Below are 20,862 nucleotides of genomic sequence, written 5' to 3' on the forward strand. Positions count from 1 at the left end.
ATAGATAAAGCTAGACAGAGAAGCAGAGACAGAAAGAAAAAGAGAGAGAGAGAGAGAAAAGAAAGAGAGCGAAAATGAGAGAGTGGACGGGTGAACACGGTGCACTCGTCTCTCATGCCACTCAAGAGGTGGTTGCTCCTGTGGTCGATCCGTATGAGCACGAGACTCGAGTTTCCACCTACGAATCGCCAGGAGGGACGTTTCCGTGCGCTGCACCGAGCCGATCCGCGCCGCGTTAGTGGAAGAGGAGGAATTTCATTCCGCGTGCTATTCTGTTCGAAGAGCTGCTTGCCGCTCGCACTGAGGGATTCATCCTCTCCTTCATGTGCGAGAGTAAATCCTTCGTGATCATCGTGCCAAGTGCGCGCGCGCGCGAGGCCATGGCTGAGGTGAAAGTCTCTCCCTTTTCTCTTCTTTCAAGTGGTGAAGTTTGTTTTGCCTTAAAACGAAAGAAGGACCCTATTCGCGGAAAACAGCGATGCATAGAGGAAATTCGAATTTTTCCATTCTTCATTTTTATATGTTATGAATAAAGAGAATATTCAGTTTATCTGTTATTAATTTTAGTCTATTATCTATTTTATAATCAAAATTTTTATAATTTTTCTCTCTTTGCTTGCCTTATTCAAACATTCTCTATCATGGCAAAATCGAAGGTCCGTTATTAATTTTTATTTATTTACTCTCGCACATGAAGGAGAGGATGAATCCCTCAGTGCGAGCAGCAAGCAGCTCTTCGAACGGAATGAAATTATTGTTTATTTTTATCTATTAGTATCAAAATATACAGAGACGCACATATAAGAATATGAGAAGAGATAATCTGTATGTAATTATATTATATTTATCTACAGCAGAAACTTAGACCTGGAAGTAAAATTAGAATATTCTTAGAGAAGGTTTTATGCATATAATATATAGATTATATATATATATATGATTTATTACGACTTAAGATAAGTGTCGCATGATTTTTTCAGATCGTTTTACTGTTCACACAAATTTTTATATATTTCATAAAATTATAATAGTTTGTATATATATATATATAAATGTTAATTAAAAATATAAATTAATTTTAAATTTTTATGTAACATTTTTTGATACACCATTTAATGCGCTAATGTAAATAGTATTTTATGTTTCCTCACCAATTTTTACACGCATCGTGTTTAAGCATAAGTGTGATATAATCGAGATACATACTTTCATCAATATCGCAAAATGCCTAGTCAAATTATTGTTATTAAGTCCTGTGAGATACTTTTTTTTGCAAACGAGTTTTTTTCACTGAGGTTGTCAATTCTATTTGCGAATAACTTCCTGAATTTTTTCAACAGTCTAAGAGAGAGTTATGAGTGACAAGGATTCGTAAACGAACGTCTCGTGCGATCTGCCATATCTCCTTTATTACTTGCTTGTTATTCGATGTATTATTTAACTTTCCCCTATTTATTTCGAAATACATATGTGTCAATGTACGGGAGTATGAGTTTACGCTGGATTTTAGCATGATATTATTTTCGAGCAAATGAAAATAGAAACGCCATTACAAAATTCAGGTTTCCATCTTTTTGAAACCGAAGTAAAGAGATTCACTTTCATTTAGCGTACTCTCTTATTATTATCCGTTATGCTTTGATTTCTAGCATCATCAACGGAATAAAATGCCTATTATTATCGCAAACTCGTGATAGGCTGTATTACATCAACCGTAATGTTAATTAACAAGCGGCAAAATATCCAATGAGAGAGAGAGAGAGAGAGAGAGAGAGAGAGAGTGAGAGGGAGAGATACCGTTTAAATTACTATTCCCACTAACGGATACAGCTAAGCAAAAACCGCCCGAAAGTAAGTTTAATTTGAGAGTAAATTTCTCTCGCCTACACACATAGTCGAAGTGGACTCCTGAAGAATCGCTCTTCAGGAAGTGCTGCTGTCGATGCAAGATCGGTTCCTCTATCCCTCTATTCCTCACTGGCGTCACGCGATTTGGCGTGTAACACAAATTAAGCATGCAATTATGGGAATTAAAATACCTATTTCACTCTCGATTAGTTCTTTCGATCCCGTTCTTCTCTTTCTTTCCTTCACCTACGAATATATCCAGTGATAATTTTCGCTTGAATTATGTTTCGTCGGATATACATTTTAAGATCCTATAACAGTCTTAAACATTGCATAGAATACAATTTTAGCCGAATTTTAAAATTGATTAAAAATTGAATTTCTTTTTATGACAAAAAATTATTGCATGAAAAGAAAGAAAATAATACATACGGCTTTATTGACAGAGTTATTATTTTATTATTTTTATTTATTTATTTATCTTATTGTTAATCCAAGCCTTATGGCTTTGGATGGCTTTCATTTCACATTTGTGATTTATTTTTGCGCATTTGTGTTAGTGTATTTTGTAGTGTAATTTTGTAGTCTATATTATTCATCGAGTATAACAAAGGAGTTTTTAATAATTTATTTTTCTTTTTGTTTCAAAAATTGCTGTTGCAATTTTTGTAGCTATAAAATTGACAGGAATTTTAATTTATCTCTTTTCAAAAGATTATCAAAAACTCTATCATAAAACTCGAAAATAAAATTATGGCGTTAACTCTAGGTTTAGAATTTAAAGTGGGATTCTTATAAAATGGGATTCGGTGTCGGGCGCGACGGTGCACGTACGATTACCTTCCCTTTCCGCGTGCCGCAGTTAAACGGCGGCGTTTGTATAATAGCGACCTCGTCGCTCCTAGCGCCAGCCGGAGTCACAAAGGGTATGGGAGCGACACACCCACCGGATGCATTTTATATATACACTTCGTTCTCGTAGACAATCTGCGGTGACGTCATCGCATCCTATGCACAGACTGTACCTATAGCAGCCGTAGCCGGTCGCCACGACACGCGCAGCGACGAAATCTCTCGCCGAGTCTATTTCACTTGTCTTTTTTTTTTTTATAACACAATAAAAATAGTTTTTTCAAATGTGTTACTGATATTTTTTTAAATAAATATAAAAACGAGCAAATAAGAGCTACGTGGTGGAAGAAAGGCGCCAAAATTGTGTAATTTTTCATAAATTTAAATTAATTAAATGTTTTGGTCTCGCATCGGACTATCTTCAGTAATTTGAGAAGATATCAATAATAATGTATCAATAAAAAAAGTAGTATGCGTACTACATAGTTAGATCCATAGTTGAATCGATGTTGCATGTTTGCAGATTGCATTTGCACACTCAGTGTGATGTGTCGAGTCTGATCTGATATGCAGTTTTATATCTTTAAAGTTGGATATTTAATATATATTCGTCATATTTTATATATAACGAAATAACTTTTATTAAATAAATATCTCTCAGCACTGAACATTGTAATAGGATTATAGGGAGATTAAAATCTTACACATTTCATTGATTATATTAATGATATATATCTTCTTCACTAATCTTACAAGAAAGACGTACTTTATTGTCGGAAAATTAATGGAATCTTATTTCAATATTTCAGCAACCTTACGTGCAATTATTTCACTTTTCGCGTATACTGAAAATATTACAAAATTATAAAAAATATTGTTTAATATTAATAATTGAATGTGTACATTTTTATATATTCAAAATTATTATTTATTTAATATTTTATGAGAAATATTATTGCGCGCAACATTCATAAAACTTTATAAAAAAAGGAAATATTCAGCCGCTAGGTCATTATTACTAGACGCGTGATGTATCCATATTTGAAATATTTTTAAAGGCAGACGAAAAACTGGGGCATATTCTTGACCAATGTATTACAAGGCCAAACGCAAACGACACAATGAAATAGTCAGTTTTCTAAAAAATCGATTGGCTGCAATCAATAGGATTATGATGGAATCCTCGAACGCAACGGCGAAAGACTCAAATCCGAACTCATCATCTTGAATGATGGAGTTATCATACGAGTTATCATACTCGACGTTATTGTCCAGTACGAAAAAATAAGAATTTTCTTGTCCGAAGCAACCAAAAAAAAGTCGCTAAATACATTGCGACTAAGTTGAAAAAGGACTTTAATGTTCAATGCGAGAGTAATGCCTATCGTAGTGGATTCCAGAGGAACAGCTATCAGCTATCAGCTGCAACGACTACCGAATCTAAACAGCTTAACATAAAGAAAATTCATTATTAGCTCACTTAGCTATATTTATGATAGTTCCACGGAGCTTTATCGAAATTGCGAACGTCTTCATGGATGAATGACAAGTCTCACGACTCTACTAGTTGACATAAATAATAGGAACTGTTATTCCAAGTCCGGTTTCAAGCTCGGCTTAAGTAAAAATAGTAAAACAAATTAAATGTTATAAAGCCGGGGCCGAAGTTGGCCGGTCTTGCAACGTGGGAGAAGCGGAGGTGAATCCCGCCACCGCTGCGAGTCGAGCCCCGGCTTACGATCGAGTCTTATACTCTCTTTTATATTTAAATTATTTTATTTTATATATTTATTTACATTTTTATAATTCGACATGATCACTGGAAACTTACCCCGGGAAGTCTGCTCTGCGGACGCAATTTTTGTCAACAATCGAATAGGCCAATATATTTTTTTACAAGAATAGTTTATTAAAAATAATATTAAGTTGCTGGCATGTTATGGATATTAATACATCGCATGGCAGGTTTATATATCTGGAATGTTACCATATTATAATTTAAGGTGACTATAATCTTATTGAAATGTGATGTGCTGTGAGAAATATGTTTTGTTTAGTCTTTTATACATATATATTTTTACCCAACATCTTAGGTTTTATCCAGAGATTTGTATGTTGATCGTCGCAATAAAATATTGTTTTGATATATTAGTTTAGTTTTATATTTTCCAATTGAAAATAATATATATATATATATATATATATATATATATATATATAGTTTTTTTATTTTGAAAAAAAAATAATATAATTTTCTTTCATATGTGTATTGATTTATTTCTTTGTTTAATCAATTTCATCCAATTACGCGCACAGTGTTGTTATAACTAAAGATTTGTAATTAAAGATTTAGATTTTATATAGAATAAAGAAAAAAAGCACTTTTTTATTATAAAAAAGTTAAAATAAAACTATATATATATAAAGAAATAAATCAATACATACATACACATATGAAAAAAAATTATTTTATTGTTTTATATACTGTCTCTATAATTTTATCGTAATGATTTTTATCAAGATGATGCATTCTTACTAATCTGTTTTTCGCGATTGTCAATTTTCTTTTGGCTCTATGTGCAGTAAATCTCTGTCTAGTAAATCCTTAAAAATTCCCCTATGAATATTTAAACATTTGATAAATACATAATAATAATATTGTTGGAAGCAATATATGTCCATATATTTGAAATAGAGAGAGTGAGAGAGTATGTCATGTTACTTGGAATAGATTCAACTTGTACTCGATAAGTGTAGTGTGAATTGTTTCGATGATGCGAATCGTTATCCTCAGGATATTTTCTCTTGCTTCCGTCGGGATAAACACCTCTGAGAGGAAGTGTTCATATACGTTTGCGTATGGAGAAGGTTACCACGATGAAGAACGTGACGGACAGACACATGGAGCTTTTTAAACAAGCGTAAACAGTCTTCTTAGATATACATGTAGATAGCGTAATGCGTGTCACGCGTTTAATCACGGCGTGTACATGCACAGAAACGATTTGCAACTTTATTAAGCCACAAGTGAGGCCCCGCTCCATCTCGCTAAGCCGCGACTTTCCACGTGCGCGGATTGATTAATGCTCGTTTCTATGCTTGCGTACGTACCTCTCTCAACTTCTTCTCCTTCTATTCTCCATCTCTGTTCTTGACTTGACTTCTCCTTCGCGAATCTCTCTCTAACAGCTTGTAGTGGTGGTCCGTTTTGCATTATCGTAGTTTCGAAAGGAGTGTAGCATTGATAGATATTGCGGCTGCTTCTGGTATATTGTATAATAACGCGGGATCGCTTTTTGCTTACTATAGATATCCTTCATTATTCGTGCGGCTATTTTAATTATCTATATAAAATATAAATAAAAATTTATTCAAACAATATAAAAAAATAAATAAAAATACATAAAACAATAATTTTATATTTTACATAGATTTGGCATTCGTTAAATGCTAGGCGGTTATCTTATTTTTAACATTTAATAATATATATTTTAAGTTTACTAACAATAAGATAAATAAGAAGTAAAGAACAAATAGTTTAAATATTTCTCGTTAGTGGCGACTGAATCAGAACATAAATACGTTTGACGATGTGAAATTTGAGGCAGCCAGTATGGTTGCGGAACTGTATGAACAATAGCAACAGCCAAACCTAAGTAAACCAATATTAAGGAAGGCGATAGCATTATCTCAGCACAATGTTTACTGTCATTGCAGGCTTATCTTTCAACTCACAGTAAATTCAACAAAAATTATTTTGCATTTCTGGAAGTAATATCTAGAAATAGAATTTCTAGAAAATGATAATTTATGATTTATAGCAAATTCATGCTTTGGAAAAGGATTTCGTTGCAGCGAGCAATCTACTTGCGGTGGTGCTGATGATTAAATCAGTGTTTGTAGCATTTTCAATTTTGGATTTTAAATCCAAATTACTTGACGATTCGTCACGTCACGTCTTTGTGGGGGTCGGATGTACAAAGACGATAGGCACGATGTGTGCATATTGTGGATGCGCGTTTATAAAGGCTTTGCCCATGTATTAATCATACATGCATATATGACTTATGCGCATTACGGCTTCCTCTAACTCTCTCAGTCGTTAAGCGGCAGCCGCAGCTGCTGTCGCCGCCGTTGTCGTTGGACGGTATTCATATACCGACGAGTACCATCGCATAAAAGTTCGTCTGATCGTAAGTCGTAGGCGTAAAAGTGTCTACCGACCCCGACCGCGACCCCCTTTGCAGATGTGTGCACTTCGCACGTTGCGTGTATGCGCGTCAGAAATCGTTCGTGTGTATGTCTAATCATCTTGCACAGAAAGCTACGGTTATCTCTTCGGGATGCCGCAAACCGCGCGATTTTATTCAAAATATAGATTTGAAAAGGCCTATTTTTAGGCCTTCATAATCGGAATTTTCACATACAAAAATAATATTAATAATAAATATTTTAAAATCAATATTTGCGAATTATATATCTAAAATTTACAAAATATTATCTGAAATTATTATTAATATATTAATAAAAATATATGAATTATAACACGATTCTTAATTTCATCGATTAACTTAACTTGATCGATATGTTATACAAACGCATTTTTTTCATCTGCCGTATGCAAAGAGCCAAAATTATATTCATTGAAAAAAAAAAAAAATTCCCTTTACAAAGTAGATGGACTTGTTTATATTCATATATTTTGATATATATTTATTCACTTATGTAATTTATTATTGCAGGTTTCATTATATAAGAGATGCGTACATAATACATATATACGTATATCTATGATTTTCGTTTCAAGCAAAGCACATTATGGTTTTAAAATTAACATGCATGTCAAGTTTTCCACTTGGAAAATAGTCATTTTGAAATAAACTGAACGAATGCAACGTATCCTCTGCTTAATCCGTCCAATAACCTGACATCGTGCTCGTGTTCTTCCATTCTCCCTTTTCTTGAGCATCCGCGTACTCGTACTTCATAAGCTCGTAAACGTATCTCTTTACGTTGTTATCTCAGGCGGAACGCATCGCATAATCCGCCTATGCGATCGTTGTATCCCAAAAAGACATGATCTTTCAGTGACGATATGAGTCAGAGCGACGATAAATCTCACGCTACACTGAAGAATTTGCACGAAAAATATTATCTCACATCCCCATAATAACATGCGCGATTATCATTATCATCCAGCCCTTACACGCGATTATTTGATGCATCGCCATGTCTAATGTATCACGTAAATAATACGTAAAAATGTTTACGCGTTTTCTAACTATAATTTAGAATCGTTTAAACATATACAGTGCTGAGAATGACGGAAATCCGCCTTGTCTCCGTGATCATATAACTCTCTTTAATAAATGAAATATATATACAGGGTGAGTCACTTAAGGCCGGCCACCCGAACTCCCACAATTTTGAAGATAGGAAAAAATGTTTGAAAGAAAAGTTATTTAATATAGAGGAGGACATCTTGCGGAAATAAATATTTTTTCCCAGGTGCGTATACGGCACCGACACGCGCGTAGCTATGACATACATAATGACAAGAAGTCGGCTTATCGCTCGCGTGGCTTTTAATCTCGCGCCGACATCCAGACAAATTTGCGTGTGGCGGCCAATGATACTCGGCGCCTTGTCAGAAATTTGAACCGATCGAATTAGATCGAAATTATTGGTAGCGAGCAACGAGAAAGATCATTGCTCGAAAAAATATAAAAGGGCCCGCTTTCGAGAAGCCAGGCGCACTCGCTTAGAACGCGCAGAGTTACCGCTGACGATACATCGCTATTTGACAACCGCTTTGATTTACCGCTATTCTTTTTATTTCATCGCTTTACGATAACTGCTATCTCTTTGGAAAACGTTTATCTTCTCTTATTTATTTCAAGACTCTTTATAAGATTGTGTGTTTGACTTTATTATTTAATTACTAATTAAAGACTCTGTAATTAAACGTGCGTGCTTTATTTCGTTATGTTCGTAAAATCTTTGCGTCTTGTCGCGCATAAAACGCGTCGCTCTCAACCACTTTCTTTTCTATTCAGTTTTCAATGAAGATGAAGTGATATTGCTGAATTAATTTTGGCAATATATATGAATAATAAAATTTAGTTTCCTTTTTTTAGTCAGTTTAATCAATTCATTAATAGAATTTTAATTGAATATTTTGGTTTAATCGTATTATAAAAGATATGAAAATAATGAATAAAATACAGATAAAAAATCTTTTTACAGATTATTACCTTATAATATTTATAATATTATTTGTATATCTTCAGCAATTAAAGTAGGACGATCGACGGGACAATAGCATGATTAGAGTTGAAATAATTGGCAATGGCACGATCATCGATAAGATAGTAGAATTTTTATTTTAATTAATAATATTATTATAGTATAGTATAAATATTATTTTTATTAATAGTACAAATTAAGATAGATTAATTGTAAATCGATTTTTACCGAACTGAATGAATACAATTTTCTTCTTTTCCCTTTCGCCATTAAGAAAGCGCAATTCACGGTTGAAGGATGCGCTTGGAGGTGAAAGGCACGACGAGGCCAACTACCAATTAAATCGTACCTTCAATAGGACCGCCGGATATCTCGCGTGCGGCTTGTCCCAGGCGGATTTCTCGACGCGGCTATATGAACTTACGAAGTAGCCGTTTGGTTTTTGCACCGACCATAGTTTTATAAAGCTAATTTATTAACCGCTCAGACATGAAACATCACGAAGTTGTTTCTCGGGCGGTTCTATGTAACGCGCGCGCGCCCCAGGAAGCGCAAGAAACCGCTCAATCTTCGTTTCAATCTTCCTAAAGTACAAGTGCTTCGATCCTCGAGATTTCTCCGTATCGCTTTCTTAGAAAGAAGAAAGCCGAATACTGACAATGTCGATATCCTAAAGCCAAAATCAAAAAATGTTATATATTTCAAGTTAGTAATTTATTATAAATATTATTATAAGTAATTTATTTGTCTAGATTTATTTGTTTTTCCGGTAGAGAGAACATTTATATTTTTAATTGCTATCCTTAACACAATTTTTTTCCTATCGCTTTGAAATTAAGAATGGAATAATAATCTGTGTATGAAGTCTTAATTATTATTTTGTGATATAATGTCATTATAACTTTTAAATGTGATACAATATATATTTCGAAGACTAAATTTATTTCAGTTTTTTTGTTTATATTTAGAATTTCTGGTATGAGATTCGCTAATGTAATGGAGATATATTTGCGATACATAAACAAAATTAATAGTTTCCAAAAAAATATTCGGGATCCGTTCACGAGTTCTTTAAAAATATATATAAAACGTAGAATGCAATTGACGGAAATAAACTGTTGGCCGATATATTCTTCGTTTTCTGCAATTTCTATCACCGTGCTGTCATCGCTACCTTCGCGTCTTTTTCGCCGTTATTTTTGCCGTTATCGGCGCGAAGCAATGACAATCGACAGAGATTATCTTATCACGATCTTCTATCGAGACGACTTGTAGTTAAGTATTTTATAGCCATGTTCACTCTCTCTCTCCCCCCAAACGTATGTATGTATGTACAGTATGCGTGAAATCGCACCATCGTTTTGCCGGATCCGCTTGGCCGAGGGTATCATTAGAAATTCGTCTCACTTTTTGCACGTATCAACGCCGGAGGTAACAAACGATCACGTAATCCGTCGCCTTCCTGGTTTGATTAAATAAAAGCACACAATTTGCACATGATAATGACAAAGGCTGAATACGTGTGTTCCCGGAGAAGTTTAATCGAACAGTATTTACATCAGAAAAAAAATTCAGTCTAGTAATCGTATCCAAAACAATTCGAGTCACGATCATTCTATTTATTTGATCAATAGTGGATCGATACCGACTTGTTTGTCATGAATCTGACTATTTACTTTTGACGTAGGGTCCGAAAAATGAAATCAGAAATAATAGCCTTTGGCGCCTGAATTTATATTAAATTTCGTTGAAGAACGTTCGAGAAACGTAAAATGTAGCGGATTTCTAATATAATATATATTTTTTCGAACATATTGAAAAAGATTTTTCGATACGAATGGTCTTTTTCTCGTTTTTAGTTATTTTCTTTTACAGTGTATTTGAATTTTTCTTTTTATTCGGAAAAATCTTTTAAATAATAATTATGAAATAATATAATTAACAAAATTATATTTATATCGAAAATTTGGATCATATCTTGCTTGCAGATCAATTAAATTTTAACTTGGTTTTGAAATTTTTTTCTATCGAATGACGATGACGTTTGCTCTTCAATGATCAGGACCTATCTTTTTGCATAGACTTATTGCAGTAGATTTTAGAAATTTTTTCTTTGCGTCTCATTTTGAGCTCATACAGTCACTTTACATTTGTTTCTTTTCTTTTTCCCGAATTCAAAACAAGAATGAAATTTGAAATTTTGTATATTTAATATTCTAACTATCACATTATAATGTATAAAGAAGAAATATAATTATATTTTTATAATTATGATTTATTAATTAGAATTTATCATTATACTTTATCATCTTTATATAATAAAATAAAATAAAAATTTAACAAACTAAATTTAATCGGAAGCGAATGTCTTTATATGCTAGGTGTTATAAATGATTTTTGCGAACTAGAAGATATGTATAAAAATTTTTTACACGATTGCTAATTTTTTTGTTTTTTTATAAATCTTTTAGCAGAGTATAACGCACGCAATACGTGATACTCATGATCTCAGGTGCGCTCTCGCAAATATTCGCGGATAAAACGGGACTGCGTGGTTAAGGTAGGAATGTTGCCAAAGAATTGTGGTAGGTGGAACGTTCTATGAGACGATAGCATGAAGACACCATAACGGTGCTTCGTACGATCCGATTGACAATGATTGAAGGCTGCGGGCCTCGTTCCGGACCGGGGTCTCAACCTTCGTGTAAAGCACCGATATATATCTCCGCCGCTATATCTATCCGTTGATCTCCTTCTGCCTTAATCTCGCGAGCGCTTGAGCTTCGATGCCGACAACAGAAACGGGAAACGCCGACCCACGCGTTCGCTATCACATGATTTCATGATGGTTCCGAGCGCGATGATACTACCTCCCATGCTGCGCTTCCGTTTCTTCGTCAAATTTTTTGAATGTATTTTCAAGCGTCCCTACTACGCGGCACCATATCGCGTATCTATATCGCTTTCGCTTTTAGTTTTTACTGGATTAAACAAATAGCAAATTTTTTGCTTATTTAGTGATACGTTTATTTTTAAAAGAAATGAGAGGAAAAAATCTGTTACAGTATTCGCACGTAAGTACATTGAAAGGAGGGGTACAGTGTACAATTCGATGCCATGATAGAGCACTTTCATAGAAAAACGTATCAATTCTCATAAGTATTATTGTGCTTAAATTAAACAAAGATTAAATCTATAAATAAAATTTGCATTTATAATTTGGATTGATGTTTTACACATATATTACATATAACATACACATACTCCAGTTTCTTAATTTTTTTAGAAGTCTGGAATAGTCTAAGAAAAATTAAATACAATTTTACAAATTAATTAATTAATTAATTTGTATTTAAATTAAAATAATAAAATTTCAATTTAAATAACAATTTAAATTTAAATAATTTAGCTATTTCTATAATGCCTGACTATTCTCTATCTACAGCTACAACTATACGTCACTCTTTTACTTTATTAATTTGCAGTTTTTTTTATTTTTTCTCCGCCGAATATTGGTTTAGATCCTTCTCCTATATATTTCATTACATTTTTTAATGATATACATTTTGATATGTATGCAAAAAAGTTTGATTAATGTTTTATACTTCTTTTGATTATTCAAATTAGATAATACCTTTGCTTTTAAAATATTTTTTATTTGTTATTTTTAGCTATTATTTAGCTATCAGTTATATCATTACGGATATATTAAGCGACATAACGAAGAAATAAATCTGTGATCAATATCTCGCGACTAACAATTCCACTCTTTTTTTATTATCAAGAAAACGAAAACGATACTCGGTTCAAGCACTGACCTGTACATGATATAGAATTTTTTCTCACCATGATAAAATCTATTCTATTTTCTCTTTGAAAAAAAAAAATGTTAGCTTTTTTGCCTATGGTTTTGCATTAGCATCGTGCACACGTGAATACACGACAGTAAATCTGGGTTCTCTCTTATTCACGCAAGTAAATACATTGTACGTGTAAATACACAATACATGTAAATACATTAATAAACAATGTGCCCATAAGGTAGAGACGACTAAAATCGGCATGTGAATCGCGGTTAATTTATATGTGGATTCAGACTGCGCTTCTATCTATACGAAATCCCTGCGGGAGACGTGCATCTCCCCTAACGAGTTCTTTATGCAACACTGCGTTACCCTTTTCTCATAAATTTCGGGTGATCAAATATTGGTACTGACGAGCCGACTCGTGTCGGTCTGTTATTATGATCGACACACCCCATGGGACGACATCACGTAATACAACAAAAATTATTGGCAATATTTGCCGACGCATTGTAATATGACTTATATCATTTACATAAATTTAAAATATAATATTAAATTGCCACAAAAAAGAAAACGGTTAGATTGGCATTTTAGAGAGAATGAAATATATAATGATTTTTGGGTATAGAATATTCTGTATAGATAGATATAGAATACACGTAAAATATATGATATTTATCTTTGTTAAATCATTATTTATTTTTTGTACTTAATCTTTAACTTGAAACTTCATTAAATAAAATCGAAATCAAATCGTATAATCAAAATTTATCTGATGTTAGTTTTATAAGTTTTATAAATTAATATTTGGAGTATATTTTTTTTTCTTTGTGTATTATGCATACTATACAAAAAAAAAAATTTATTGTATTGTTTAATATTATAGGATATCCGAGTAAATGTCACTCATCACGTAATATTCATACAAACAATTCATATAAGCTATTCTCTACAAATTATTCACCTAATTTTATGTTAATCTTTTTTAATTATTTTCTCTGTGAATTGTCATTTTTTGTATGAAGAAACTGTATGACAATCTCTTAATTTTTAATTATTATAGTAAATGAGCATTTTGAAATAAAATTATATTGCAAATTTCACTTGAATTCAAACGGAGGATACTATTTGGGGAGGGGAGGAGGCATTGTACTCGCAATAACAGTGCACAGTAACACTTTTTATCCATCTTGTACATACTCGCCACATCCGGTTTCGCTCTCGATCACCTAGATCCCACGTGAAACCCTCGGCAGTGGTATGTGTTTCTCCGAAAATACAAGTTTCGCACGCTCTCAACACTTTGCGTTATTGTCACTCTGCACGCACTATGAGGGCGGAAATACGTGGGCGATCGGGCCAGTAGTTTCCCCTTTCTCCCTCCTCTCCCCTTGTTTCTCATGTGTCCTCGCTAAACCTCAATGTTTATGCGGTGATGCAGTTCAATATAATGCACCCACATCGCAAGACACTTGTTCACCTCGGTATTCGAATCTTGATGAGAAAGTGATGCCAGTGCCAATAACGCAATATCTACGTTTCGCAAAAGAGATTGGACTCGCTTTTATCGGAGATATGCAGAGAACTCGCTCAAAATAGAATTTTGTTGAAACACATTTAAGTATATATTCGTTTATGAATATATAAGTTGTCTAGAAGGAAAATTATATTTTTGTACAATAAATTCTTTGTTTTTTTGTCGTTTAGAAATTCTTCCATTATAGGCCCACCTAATTTGGTTTTTTTTTTTCATTTAAATGTAGAAAATCTTTAATAGTTTCTCTGGTATCTCTCGATTTTTTATGAATCTAACGAAATAAAATAAAAATAATTAAAGTTTGGCCTAGCTAAAAATAATCGCGATGAATGAATATTTTTCTATTTGTAATTTTTTATTTGATTAAAACAAGTTTTTTTTTCCAAGAATACTAATTATTATTCTTTAAATTGAGTTATAAAAATTTAGAATTTTGCATACGTTTCATAAATATTGTATTTTACATAATTCATATTTATATCAAACATTTCGAGGAATTTTTTACGTAAGTTTTTTTTACATACTTTATCTGGCAAAGTTTATCATATGCTTTACCAATACTTCAGATGATATTACTTGTTTCAATTGATAAATATTTTAAAAAGTATTCTAATATTAAATTAATATTCTTTAAGGACGTTCTCCGGGGTCAATAGGAGAGAAAATCGATTATTTTTAAATTTTTTTGAAACTATATACAAGGCGTTAATATATATAAGGTGTGCTGCGTGGTATAAATTTCAGTATTTGCGATATTAAAAATCGAGATACTGAGTTTCAAAATTTATATTTTTATATCTGAAAATATAAACTTTGAAGCTCAGTATCTCGATTTTTAATATCGCAAGTACTAAAATTTATATCACGCATGTAGCACACCTACATTAACGTGTATGTAAGGTTTCAAAAAAATTTAAAGGAAATCAATTTTCTCTCTCATTGACTCTGGAGAACGTCCTTAATTATTAATAAAAGTTAGAATTTTTTTTTAATTGCTCTTTACTATTATTTTATAGGATCGTGGAGATTTCGCTTCCCTGGTCCGGAACTTGCTCGGACCGATTTATGGCGATAGTGTTATGGATTTACTGATAAGACAAGCACGGGATATCCTGGTTTGCGCTTATCATGGTAACTTGGAGAATTTTGTCCGGGCTTATCTGTCACCTGCTGCAGCCTTACTAGCGGAAATCAAGAGTATAGTCTCCGAAACGGTGAGTTACTTTTTCTTAAATTTAATACAAAGAATTTTCCTTTTTTTTTATAGATGATCTTTAGATTTATTTTAATGCGCTAATGACATATATTTACTCGTTCTATTTTCATTACAGTATTATATATATTGTGTCATGAATTAAAGTGCATATAATGACGTAGTATATTAGAAATTGTAGTTTACAATATATATTTATGTCATCATTATATGTATATATAATGAACTAATTCAATTATTGATTAGAGTGTAATTTGCAAGTTGTGAGAAAACTTGCGAATGTAACTACGTAATGAAAATAGAACGAGAGTAAAGCGTATATTATAAGCTTCGAGTGAGCTTCGCTAGATGGCAAGAGCAGCTAGAAATTTTCTCGTAATCGAAATACAACTAAGATTACTATATCTTGCTTGACTTTAACGCCTCGCATCAGCTTTGCGCAGTGGCGATATCGTAACCAATGAGGTTCTACCGAGGTGCGATTATTGCTAGTTGAAAACTTTTACCAATACCCCGCCATGACGATGTGAAATATCATCGGCTACGGCAATTTTTGAAAACCCCTACGGGGGTTGCAAATTTAATCAGAGCATAAAGTTTTATTATAGGAAAATTAAGCATAAAATTATTATATTAACGCGAAAGAATATGATATCGGATTTAGATCAGTATTAGAATATTATATATAAGATTAAAATATTAATTTTAATTACATTTTTTATTAACCTTTATAAGTACATTTATAATTTTATATTGCAATTATTTTCAAGTTAACTTTTTTCCACTCAAATTAAAGAAGTGTAAAATATAAAAAAGAAACAAAAGAATTTATATATGATAAAATTTAAATTTTAGAGAGATTATTTAGTTTTTATTATATATTTTTTCGCGATAGTAATCAATAAAATAATATTAACAATGGATAATGATTAGTTACTATTATGTTAATGCAAATTTTATGCAATCAAGTTTACCAAACATGTCGAATCTCGAATAATTCATTATCGTGGAATGAATGGATATTCTTATAATTTAAGGATCGGGCGTTTAAGTCCATCTCATTGACCCCCGATTTCTCTTTACGGGGAAGATTCTCATTATCCATCTTCATGGCCGCATACCAACTGTGTGTCATTAGACCGAGCGGCTCTCACAAAGGCCAAGCGAAATCTCTCGCGTGGCGCGCGAGACGCGAAAAATACATACGCGTGTGCGTTCGTGCCACTGTCGTTCCGTCGTAATGGGTCGGGGTCGATGTTTAGGGTCTATCGACCGTGCGATTTCCGTTGAACCGGCAACCTGAATAGGCCGTTTGTGCAATCGTCAACATGCACACTGTGTCGGCTAGAGGCCTGCATGCTCGGAGGACGAATGATGGCGCGATTAACCTATTTTACGTATCGATCGACGAGACCTTTTATTCGCCTCGTTCCGGCGAACCTTTTATTCGCCTCGTTACAATGCCGAGGAAGACGTTCAAATTATATTCATAGTAGATAGAAATTTTTTTCAGGCTTTTTATATTTATTTTTATGTTTCAACATATTCTTTAATATTTCCTAAAATGATAAATTAAATCCCGAGAGAATATATTTAATTAGTTTGACCGATTAAGTATACTTAGGCTACTGGTATAACTAATTTCGTCGGTAGCTATGTCTCGTCCGATGTATAGCGATGTCATAATCGGATAAACAATGTTCACAAGAAGTAACTTTTACTCTCGGATGTGGCGAACCGTAAGCCATTGTTCCTCGGATATTGGCTACGAGAATCAATAGTGGTTCGCAGCGATCTTATATGCGAATGATATACAATTTAATTCTCATCGTTCTTGCGCGGTATATTCCTCATAATTCTCTCGCGTAACGTCGCGCCTTGGTATAAATTATGCGAGATTATGGCGCGAACCGTACACCGTATCGAGATTCATATTTTATCAGCGATTCGAGAAATTGCCATAACTGTTGCACGCGGAAATGGTTGAATGTTAAGCTCCTCGTTTCAACACTTTTATAATCATTTTGCACGAAATGCGATTTTCCATAAGACTTTCACCCTCCATCGTGTAATAATCTGCCCTGTTTCCGACAGATTAATTTGATATACATTCACTTCTTCTTCCTATATACCGTCAAATGTTATTGAAGCTGCCTCTACATCTTGTTGTTCATCTTCTTTTAATACGTAATAATTACAATTACTTGCGTGCCTGGAAATACATCTCTGTAAGAAGAACTGTGTCTTCAAGTTCTAATAATAAATGGAAATGTTTTGATCAATATTCATGATAACCCATGGGCCTATAGGGGCAAAGTCATGCCTATGGTAGTAGGCTGACGGCTATATTGGGACGAAGAGGGTGTATTGCCATGTGGGAGGAAGAATAGGCGGGGAGGGGGGGCTTTCTGTGTAATCAACTCGTCGCCGTGCTGTCTGGCGAGATTGAGATTCAAGACTGGCGTTGCTAAAGTCACAGTGTTCCCGACGTAGCTTCTGTCATAATTCGATTGAGAATCCGTGGAAGAAATATGGTCGAGATATTTCTTGATTACTCTTTTTTTTTTTTATTACAAATGCATTTTATTGTTTTGATACATCTAATTTCGGGAGGAGTTTTTTGTTGGCAACACGCATCCGCCGCAATTGCAACCGTGCAACGGAAGTCGTTAGTACGGAAGACAGGGCGCGCGCGCGAAAAGCGGGACCTACATCTGTCCGCGAGACTTTTAATTGCATAATTTGCGGCATAACTTACGCGCCGACAACGCCGTTCGCTCGTTTCATTTCGAAGCTTATCTTTCGCTTCCACGTGCCCTAAAACTTGCGGCGGAGTAATTAAAAGTCCGCCGTCGTCAATCAGAGCCTCTTCTACCGAGGGGGGGCACCTCGCCTCGCATCGCGCCGCCGAAAGTTCGAAGTTTTTGTGGGCTTTCGCGCTCGCGAAAGTTCCTCAAATGAGCACTTTGAAAACGAGCCTTACGAGGCTTGCGCCGTTTACAACGACGGAGCGAGCTTTTCGCGGGGGGAGGGAGGGATGGAGGGAGGGAGGCAAGGGGGAGGATATCGTTCTTTCGTCAGGTTAACGTCCGCTAATGAACGATGTTTTCAAATAACGCTTTGAATGAAGAACTCCGGAGAGCGAGAGTAAATTCTATGACAAGTTGCGAGCGATTAATTTTGATTTATTTATTATATACTTTGCCTTTTTGTTTTAATTAGATATTATTAAGGATCTTTAAATTACGCAAATATTGATTGAAATAAAATTTAAGCGTTTAAGAGTTTCTTGCATTTGAAATAAGTAAATTAATTGTAAAACAATTTCAAGAAAATTACGTATGTTATGAAATTTTTAAAATATATATTATATATAAAGATATATATATAACACTATTATTTTATTAAATAATTAATATGAGCAAATAAATGTTTTTCTTTTATTTCTAAAACTCATCTGAAAAATAATTGGCATAAGTAATCATAAAGGTAATTACATAACTCTACATAAAAACATATAGAGAATGTATGTAGCATTGGCGTATAGTATCGTGTGAGATAAGTACGATAATAAATAACATATCTCTCAAAGATTGACGATAATCCGCAATCTTAAATTACGCGTTCGTCCCGGTGATTATAATACGGTCTATTAGTGTGGCAATTGCAAAATATGATAAAGCAGATGTAGACGGTGCACTATTAGCGCAACTCTCTCTTTCTTACGTTGTGCACTCAGCGAAATTATATTTTCCTCCATAAATCGATCTTTACTAAAATTAAGTTTTATGCGCGAGAAAGGTGCTCGTGTCTACGATATATTCCGTTCATCTTGAAAGTTACTTTTTTCCGATCTTCAAGCACTTTTCAATAATAAAGAGATACACCGCGATACATATAAACTATTATATATTTGTAGATTTAGAAAAGACATATTTATCAACTTTTAAGCTAAATAAACAATATAACGAACAGTTCCGTTCGATAGGAATTCTGGTGGGAGGTAATTATAGTTAATAACATAAAATAAATTTAATAATTTAATTTTATCTTTCTAATTTTATCTTTCTTAATATTAATTCTTGAACGAAAGTATAGCTAAAAATTTTATATGAAAAAAAATAGACTTTTACTGATTAATATGAATTAAAATATCTAAGTTATATACATAAATATATGATATTAAATGAGAGATGATTAAAATGAAGAAAAATAATAAAACTTGTTTTGATTGAATTTATTTAATTAGATTTTATTTTAATGGATCAGAAAATTGCGAAAAACTGGTAAAGTGTTCTCTGACATTTCTACTATAAAACGATTGACTATAAATGTCTCAAAGTATTTATTTTTCGAAATTCTTTTCAGTCGTCTGTGGTAATCTGTATTTGCAGCCTAATTGGTTCGCCGAGAGGGACTCGCGTAGCGATCGCGGGTACTCGAGAACGATCTCACGTCTTCTGTGCGCGCATTTTCGACGGAAACGGATCCGCGGTGAACGCTTTTAAAGTACCCCGGCACGACTATTTGTCTTCGTTTTACCGCGTTCACGCACTGATAGGCGGCATCATTAATCATATTGCCGTGGCACGATTTGCGCATCCACTTCGCTCGTGTCGATACGCGTTATTATTGCATGCGCCGCCGTGAACGCGAGCTCGAGCGAGCGCTGACGCGCGATGGATTAATTGCGTATCACGTCGTCATGGCGATTATAATATCTCGGTGCTGGCTGGCTCGCGCACGGCCCTCGGGAAATATTCTGGCAGTTGTAGGAATAATAAATTTAATTCGTCGGCATACACCATGACGATCGAGTCGTCGCGTGGGCGAACACCATCCTTGTCGTTTTCACTGCGATATGAGAATGCGCTTGCTCGAATGGATCGATCTCGTCGATATACTCTTCTTCCTTTTCCTTACGCGCAACTCTTCACCTCTCGGCCGGAAAATTGATTCACTTTCGAATTAAGGCACGATAACGAAGACGCGTGTTTTGACATCGCGATAACACATCGGATACCGATCGTGCATACCGCATCTATCCATTTCAATGTTCTCCATTTTCCTTGCGCCTTTTCTCTATATACAGTCTATTGATTTTAATAATTTCTTTTGCATTAGATTTGTGCTGCGATTTTAGCTGATTTCGTATTAAGCCTAATTATGTTTTTGTTAAATAATTATTTTTAAGTTTGAGTTATTGACGAATTAAATAAATCGCAAAAACTGTTGTCAACAAATAAACAAACAAATGTCAGAAAATAATTTTTTCATTGCAATCTTATCTTTAATTATAAATGTAATATACAATATACATATCTTTATGTATTATATAATGTGTATTTAAAAATATTTAT

General features: G+C 33.7%; 1 protein-coding gene and 1 non-coding gene across 4 annotated transcripts in view; both read left to right on the plus strand.

Annotated features, from left to right (window-relative positions):
- The window catches only part of LOC126849658 (puratrophin-1-like), a 261,721-nt gene that overhangs the window by 28,896 nt on the left and 211,963 nt on the right, over nt 1–20,862 (plus strand). For all 3 annotated transcript variants that reach the window (XM_050591699.1, XM_050591698.1, XM_050591697.1), the window contains exon 2: nt 15,306–15,503. In XM_050591699.1, the coding sequence (XP_050447656.1) occupies nt 15,369–15,503 (135 nt within the window). In that variant the 5' untranslated portion in view covers nt 15,306–15,368. The remainder of the gene's footprint in view (nt 1–15,305; nt 15,504–20,862) is intronic.
- LOC126850164 (U4 spliceosomal RNA) lies at nt 15,934–16,074 on the plus strand. The gene has a single exon (XR_007687507.1). It is a non-coding gene; the product is annotated as a U4 spliceosomal RNA (small nuclear RNA).

The sequence above is a fragment of the Cataglyphis hispanica genome, chromosome 5, assembly GCF_021464435.1.
Source record: "Cataglyphis hispanica isolate Lineage 1 chromosome 5, ULB_Chis1_1.0, whole genome shotgun sequence".
In the NCBI taxonomy this organism is placed as follows: Eukaryota; Metazoa; Arthropoda; class Insecta; order Hymenoptera; family Formicidae; genus Cataglyphis; species Cataglyphis hispanica.